Source organism: Oncorhynchus masou, chromosome 14, assembly GCF_036934945.1.
Source record: "Oncorhynchus masou masou isolate Uvic2021 chromosome 14, UVic_Omas_1.1, whole genome shotgun sequence".
Classification (NCBI taxonomy): Eukaryota; Metazoa; Chordata; class Actinopteri; order Salmoniformes; family Salmonidae; genus Oncorhynchus; species Oncorhynchus masou.
The window spans coordinates 32,037,671-32,046,055 of NC_088225.1; the positions used below are offsets into that span (position 1 = coordinate 32,037,671).

The 8,385-nt window shown below is 45.3% G+C and overlaps 1 protein-coding gene across 2 annotated transcripts; it reads right to left on the reverse strand.

The window, feature by feature from the left end:
* Nucleotides 1-5,363: 5,363 nt before the first annotated feature.
* LOC135554746 (uncharacterized) lies at nucleotides 5,364-8,318 on the reverse strand. Of its 2 annotated transcripts, XM_064987177.1 has the most exons (3): nucleotides 7,791-8,318; nucleotides 6,392-7,749; nucleotides 5,364-6,359 (listed from the first exon to the last, which is right to left on the reverse strand). In XM_064987177.1, the coding sequence occupies exons 1-3, from the start codon at nucleotides 8,307-8,309 to the stop codon at nucleotides 6,194-6,196; spliced, it is 2,043 nt and encodes a 680-aa protein (XP_064843249.1). In that variant the 5' UTR covers nucleotides 8,310-8,318; the 3' UTR covers nucleotides 5,364-6,193. The 2 variants fall into 2 exon arrangements, with proteins under 2 accessions (XP_064843249.1, XP_064843248.1); XM_064987176.1 differs by having other exon boundaries at nucleotides 5,364-7,749.
* Between the last annotated feature and the right edge of the window lie 67 nt (nucleotides 8,319-8,385).

Genomic DNA, 8,385 nt, shown 5'->3' on the forward strand with positions numbered 1-8,385 from the left:
GAACGAAATATAGAATAATGAAGAAAGGGAAACCAATAATATTTTGCAATATCTTTATGACTTGGCTATTGTTTCATGTTGTTTGAATCATCAATACTCTTTTGCTGCCTATTTTTTGTAATATACTGTATATATGGTGAATGTTATTTATATAAAGTGTTTGTCATCTTTAAATGTTTAATCAGGTTCATATCTTTTGAAAATCTTCAAGGATGTTTGTATTTACATGACATTATTTTACTTTTCTTCCTTAACCACAAATGAAGATGTCATGTTGTTAGATTCTCATCTTTTATCAGTTCTCGGTTAATAATCAGTATTTCACAAAGATCCTTCATGTACTTTCAGTGTATTACCATCAACATCCATAGACACAGCATATTAAATGTACAGTATTTACATTGAAATTAGATGTTCAGACAATGTGTTGTTATACCTTCATGAGATGTTTTACTACTTTTCAGTGTCCAACGACTTTCTTCTCAAACTAAAGTTCAACACAATAAAGATTACAACAAAATACTAGTCATTGTTGGGACTCTTGATCTAATCCAATGTGTCTCAATCTCTTTTTGTCACTTAAAAAGAACACATTGGAAGTCATGGGAGTTTCTCAATTGGTAAAAAGTCTGTCCTCTTCTCTACTCCTAAGTACTTTTCTCTTTCGTGACCCATAAAACGAAAAGTGGTCGCCATATGTAGACAAGTGTCAATTTGTTAATAGGCGAACGGAGTAGTGTCCTCCTCAATAGCCTTCTCCCAGCGAGGAAGCACAAATGTGCCCGCTCGGCTCCGTATCGTAGAAGCCTTTTGAAATCCGCCACAAAATCAGTTGTTTTCTTCTCGGAAGAGAAACGCATGCTCACATTTAAAAACTATATGCTACTAAATCTGTTGTCTATAAAATGTCTGGCTACATTTATTTTTAACACTTTACACATGTTTTGGGATTCCTCTCTAAATGACGGTGCACGAGTGAAGGCAGGTCTAATTTAATGCAAGCACATGTGTCCACGTTTTCAACCAGGAGAGGGCAGCGGAGAGGACGCGAAGAGTCGAGCAAATTGAATTGAGATTCTTCCCATGTAAAAATCTGAATGAGAGTGTGTTCAAAGTTTTGACTTTGTCTCCCCCTGCTGGTAAAGATAAGTTACAATACATGGAAAGAACCTGTAGGCAGGACACCAAAATTACATATTAGAATACTTTAGAAATTCATCCTTCCATGTTTTCTTTAAGATGAGCAATTTCTGAAGTATTTGAAGTAACATCAACTGACATATTAAATAGTATTTTTTTTCACTGGAGAAACCTTTTCAAGTAATTCACAATTCTCCCTTTCAAATTTAGTCATTTACAGCTATAAAATACAAAAAAATGGTTCCTGTACCTGCAGTGCTTGTCATAATGTTAAGCTTCACAACACAAAGCAATAAATAAATTAATATACATCTGCACCAATACAAAGAAATGAACAAGGAAATACATCCACAGAATCAATGTCTGTCTCTCTAGTAGTTTCCAAAACAGAGCAGTTATTATTCACTAGAGACACAAAATGGCCCGATCACATTCAGTCAGTTCCCACTGGCCTTGAAATGTATTATTCACCAGAGACACAAAATGGCCCGATCGCATTCAGTCAGTTCCCACTGGCCTTGAAATGTATAATTCACCAGAGACACAAAATGGCCCGATCGCATTCAGTCAGTTCCCACTGGCCTTGAAATGTATTATTCACCAGAGACACAAAATGGCCCGATCGCATTCAGTCAGTTCCCACTAGCCTTGAAATGTATAATTCACCAGAGACACAAAATGGCCCGATCGCATTCAGTCAGTTCCCACTGGCCTTGAAATGTATTATTCACCAGAGACACAAAATGGCCCGATCGCATTCAGTCAGTTCCCACTGGCCTTGAAATGTATTATTCACCAGAGACACAAAATGGCCCGATCGCATTCAGTCAGTTCCCACTGGCCTTGAAATGTATTATTCACTAGAGACACGAAATGGCCCGATCACATTCAGTCAGTTCCCACTGGCCTTGAAATGTATTATTCACTAGAGACACAAAATGGCCCGATCACATTCAGTCAGTTCCCACTGGCCTTGAAATGTATTATTCACCAGAGACACAAAATGGCCCTATCACATTGTCAGTTCCCACTGGCCTTGAAATGTATTATTCACCAGAGACACAAAATGGCCCGATCACATTGTCAGTTCCCACTGGCCTTGAAATGTATTATTCACCAGAGACACAAAATGGCCCGATCACATTCAGTCAGTTCCCACTGGCCTTGAAATGTATTATTCACCAGAGACACAAAATGGCCCGATCACATTCAGTCAGTTCCCACTGGCCTTGAAATGTATTATTCACTAGAGACACAAAATGGCCCGATCACATTCAGTCAGTTCCCACTGGCCTTGAAATGTATTATTCACCAGAGACACAAAATGGCCCGATCACATTCAGTCAGTTCCCACTGGCCTTGAAATGTATAATTCAGTCCAGTCTCAAAAGAGAAAGAAAATATTCACTATCAACTATCAAAGCAGCATAACATTAGCTTGGTCCCAGATCTGTTAGTGCAGTTTTGCCAACTTGAGGATGGCCATTGGACTTGTCAAGATCACATTAACAGATCTGGGACCAGGTTAGCATATCATGTCATTTAACAAACAAGGTCCACATCACACTCGTACATTCAGTCCAGGAGCCAACATTACACATATACCAGCTGTATCTCTTTTGTAAATGGTCAAATCAAATCCAAATCAAATTTTATTTGTCACATACACATGGTTAGCAGATGTTAATGCGAGTGTAGCGAAATGCTTGTGCTTCTAGTTCCGACAATGCAGTAATAACCAACAAGTAATCTAACTAACAATTCCTAAACTACTGTCTTATACACAGTGTAAGGGGATAAAGAATATGTACATAAGGATATATGAATGAGTGATGGTACAGAGCAGCATAGGCAAGATACAGTAGATGGTATCGAGTACAGTATATACATATGAGATGAGTATGTAAACAAAGTGGCATAGTTAAAGTGGCTAGTGATACATGTATTACATAAGGATGCAGTAGATGATAGAGTACAGTATATACGTGTGCATATGAGATGAATAATGTAGGGTAAGTAACATTATATAAGGTAGCATTGTTTAAAGTGGCTAGTGATATATTTACATCATTTCCCATCAATTCCCATTATTAAAGTGGCTGGAGTTGAGTCAGTGTCAGTGTGTTGGCAGAAGCCACTCAATGTTAGTGGTGGCTGTTTAACAGTCTGATGGCCTTGAGATAGAAGCTGTTTTTCAGTCTCTCGGTCCCAGCTTTGATGCACCTGTACTGACCTCGCCTTCTGGATGATAGCGGGGTGAACAGGCAGTGGCTCGGGTGGTTGATGTCCTTGATGATCTTTATGGCCTTCCTGTAACATCGGGTGGTGTAGGTGTCCTGGAGGGCAGGTAGTTTGCCCCCGGTGATGCGTTGTGCAGACCTCACTACCCTCTGGAGAGCCTTACGGTTGAGGGCGGAGCAGTTGCCGTACCAGGCGGTGATACAGCCCGCCAGGATGCTCTCGATTGTGCATCTGTAGAAGTTTGTGAGTGCTTTTGGTGACAAGCCGAATTTCTTCAGCCTCCTGAGGTTGAAGAGGCGCTGCTGCGCCTTCTTCACGATGCTGTCTGTGTGAGTGGACCAATTTAGTTTGTCTGTGATGTGTATGCCGAGGAACTTAAAACTTGCTACTCTCTCCACTACTGTTCCATCTATGTGGATAGGGGGTGTTCCCTCTGCTGTTTCCTGAAGTCCACAATCATCTCCTTAGTTTTGTTGACGTTGAGTGTGAGGTTATTTTCCTGACACCAAACTCCGAGGGCCCTCACCTCCTCCCTGTAGGCCGTCTCGTTGTTGTTATTTTCTCACGACAACCTGAACCTTCTCATCAATGACCTCAACCACTAATCTGCACTATACTGCCTTTGCACTATGTACACCTCTGTAGAACACAGTATCCACGGCAGGACCCCTCGCTCTGCTGATATAGATATAGCCCCTCTGTAGATGGTCTGTTCCCACTGTCATCAGCCTCTACTCCACAGTTTGATGTTTTGTGGTCACTGTTCCGATGTTGTTCATTCTGTATGATGTCTATGTGTCTGTATTCTGTTTGTATATTGTCTACTGCTGGCAGCACCAAGGCACATTCTGGGTATGTGTAAATGTACTTGGTGAATAATGGTGATTTGAATTAATGGCCCCCTCTTCCCTATAGTGTACTACTACTACCAGAGCCCTATAAAGGTGTTTTATGGGGAATAGGGTGCCATTTCAGATGTACTCCTGAGTCCAACGACATGGAAAGATAAAGTGACGAAGAGGGTGGAGTTGGCACAAAGCTGAGTCTGGAGATACATGAGGCAGGGTCATAGAGATGAATAGAGGGTGGAGTTGGCACAAAGCTGAGTCTGGAGATACATGAGGCAGGGTCATAGAGATGAATAGAGGGTGGAGTTGGCACAAAGCTGAGTCTGGAGATACATGAGGCAGGGTCATAGAGATGAATAGAGGGTGGAGTTGGCACAAAGCTGAGTCTGGAGATACATGAGGCAGGGTCATAGAGATGAATAGAGGGTGGAGTTGGCACAAAGCTGAGTCTGGAGATACATGAGGCAGGGTCATAGAGATGAATAGAGGGTGCACTTGCCAGAAAATCTGTTTTAGCATGTGTAGTGCCTAATGCTGAGCGATTAATCTAAATGTCGGTTATTTTTCATTTTTTGAACAACTAATTGACCGACGGAGGTTATATTATTTGAATTCCATTTTGTTTGGGTTGCACAGTTTCTCTAGAAACTCTAGATAGATTGCATACAGCCTGAACTGTGCAATATAGTAGGGAGTTTCCAACAGGGCTAATATTCAACATAGTTTAGTGCATAAACGTGGTAATTAACTACAATGACCATAATCCATTGCGAATCTACTTGTCCCATCTGTGTTTCTTTTCAATTGCTATGGAATGTGTGATTGTGAGGTGATATAGAGAGCATCTGTTGCAAGATATCTCTACCTGAAAATACATGATCTAAGTGATTGTTAGCTGGTATTCAGCAGTCATAAAATATGCCTTATTTACTTTAAAGAACAACTAAAATTGTGATTTTGTCAGACAGCAAAGGCAGCAGCTCTATGGAGATGAGATGATGACTTGGAATGAAATAATAAAGTCATCAATAGAAACAAATGTAAATACACAACAACTGAATATTTGATGAAAGTAATGTGAATAAATGATGGGAATTAAGTGGTAAGCAGTAATGGGACGTCACTACCTTCATGGGACTTTTATTCATTTGTTTTATTCTGTGTTTTACAGTATTCAACCCACATTATGAATAGCGCATTTAATGTAAAAAATACTTGATTATTTTCTTATCTAACCGAAACCGAACCGACCTCAAAAAGCACTAATCACTCAGCACTAGCAGCGCCATTGAAGGGTATGTAGTCAACTTGGTGGGACTTCCTATGAGTTAAAGAGGTCAACATAATTCTGGGCTCTCTTTCCAACTATACTGAACAAAAATATAAATGCAACATGTAAAGTGTTTCATGAGCTGAAATAAAAAATCCCAGAAATGTTCCATTTGCACAAAAAGCTTATTTCTCTCCAATTTTGTGCACACATTTGTTTACATCCCTGTTAGTGAGCATTTGTCAAGATAATACATCCACCTGACAGGTGTGGCATATAAAGAAGATTGTTAAACAGCATGATCATTACACAGGTGCACCTTGTGCAGGAGACAATAAAAGGCCAATCTAAAATGTGCAGTTTTGTCACACAACACAATGGCACAGATGTCTCAAGTTTTAAGGGACCATGCAATTGGCATGCTAACTGCAGGAACGTACACCAGAGCTGTTGCCAGCCAGGGTAGCCTAGTGGTTAGAGCGTTGGACTAGTAACCGAAAGACTGCAAGTTCAAATCCTCGAGCTGACAAGGTACAAATCTGTGGTTCTTCCCCTGAACAGGCAGTTAACCCACTGTTCCTAGGCCGTCATTGAAAATAAGAATTTGTTCTTAACTGACTTGCCTAGTTAAATAAAGGTAAATAAGACATCTCCAATGTCATTTTAGAGAATTTGCCAGTATGTCCAACCAGCCTCACAACCGCAGACCACGTTTAACCACGCCAGCCCAGGACCTCCACAACCGCAGACCACGTTTAACCACGCCAGCCCAGGACCTCCACAACCACAGACCACGTGTAACCACGCCAGCCCAGGACCTCCACAACCACAAACCACGTTTAACCACACCAGCCCAGGACCTCCAAAACCGCTAACCACGCCAGCCCAGGACCTCCACAACCACAGACCACGTGTAACCACGCCAGCCCAGGACAACCACAAACCATGTGTAACCATGCCAGCCCAGGACCTCCACAACCACAGACCACGTGTAACCACGCCAGCCCAGAACCTCCACAACCACAGACCACGTGTAACCACGCCAGCCCAGGACAACCACAAACCATGTGTAACCATGCCAGCCCAGGACCTCCACAACCACAGACCACGTGTAACCACGCCAGCCCAGGACCTCCACAACCACAGACCACGTGTAACCACGCCAGCCCAGGACCTCCACAACCACAAACCACATGTAACCACGCCAGCCCAGAACCTCCACAACCGCAGACCACGTGTAACCATGCCAGCCCAGAACCTCCACAACCGCAGACCACATGTAACCACGCCAGCCCAGGACCTCCACAACCGCAGACCACGTGTAACCACGCCAGCCCAGGACCTCAACAACCGCAGACCACGTTTAACCACGCCAGCCCAGGACCTCCACAACCGCAGACCACGTGTAACCACGCCAGCCCAGGACCTCCACAACCGCAGACCACGTTTAACCATGCCAGCCCAGAACCTCCACAACCGCAGACCACATGTAACCACGCCAGCCCAGGACCTCCACAACCGCAGACCACGTGTAACCACGCCAGCCCAGGACCTCCACAACCGCAGACCACGTTTAACCACGCCAGCCCAGGACCTCCACAACCGCAGACCACGTGTAACCACGCCAGCCCAGGACCTCCACAACCACAGACCACGTGTAACCACGCCAGCCCAGGACAACCACAAACCATGTGTAACCATGCCAGCCCAGAACCTCCACAACCGCAGACCACGTGTAACCACGCCAGCCCAGGACCTCCACAACCACAGACCACGTGCAACCACGCCAGCCCAGGACCTCCACAACCACAGACCACGTGTAACCACGCCAGCCCAGGACAACCACAAACCATGTGTAACCATGCCAGCCCAGAACCTCCACAACCGCAGACCACGTGTAACCACGCCAGCCCAGGACCTCCACAACCACAGACCACGTGTAACCACGCCAGCCCAGGACAACCACAAACCATGTGTAACCACGCCAGCCCAGAACCTCCACAACCACAGACCACGTGTAACCACGCCAGCCCAGGACAACCACAAACCATGTGTAACCATGCCAGCCCAGGACCTCCACAACCACAGACCATGTGTAACCACGCCAGCCCAGGACAACCACAACCACGCCAGCCCAGGACCTCCACAACCACAGACCACGTGTAACCACGCCAGCCCAGGACCTCCACAACCACAGACCACGTGTAACCACGCCAGCCCAGGACCTCCACAACCACACCAGCCCAGGACCTCCACAACCACAACCATGTGTAACCATGCCAGCCCAGGACCTCCACAACCACAGACCACGTGTAACCACGCCAGCCCAGGACCTCCACAACCACAGACCACGTGTAACCACGCCAGCCCAGGACCTCCACAACCACAGACCACGTGTAACCACGCCAGCCCAGGACAACCACAGACCACGTGTAACCACGCCAGCCCAGGACCTCCACAACCACAAACCACATGTAACCACGCCAGCCCAGGACCTCCACAACCACAGACCACGTGTATCCACGCCAGCCCAGGACAACCACAGACCACGTGTAACCACGCCAGCCCAGGACCTCCACAACCACAGACCACGTGTAACCACACCAGCCCAGGACCTCCACAACCACGCCAGCCCAGGACCTCCACAACCACAGACCACGTGTATCCACGCCAGCCCAGGACAACCACAGACCACGTGTAACCACGCCAGCCCAGGACCTCCACAACCACAGACCACGTGTAACCACGCCAGCCCAGGACCTCCACAACCACAGACCACATTTAACCACGCCAGCCCAGAACCTCCACATCTGGCTTTTTTACCTACGGGCGATGAAATGGAGGAGTATTTCTGTCTGTAATAAAGCACTTTTATGGGGAAAAACA

Coding starts and splice junctions, on each gene's coding strand:
- LOC135554746 (XM_064987176.1), bottom strand. CDS start 8,309: ATGTGGAGGTTCTGGGCTGGCGTGGTTAAATGTGGTCTGTGGTTGTGG. Junction 7,750..7,790: donor CGTGGTCTGTGGTTGTGGAG/GTCCTGGGCTGG, acceptor GTGGTTGTGGAG/GTCCTGGGCTGGTGTGGTTG.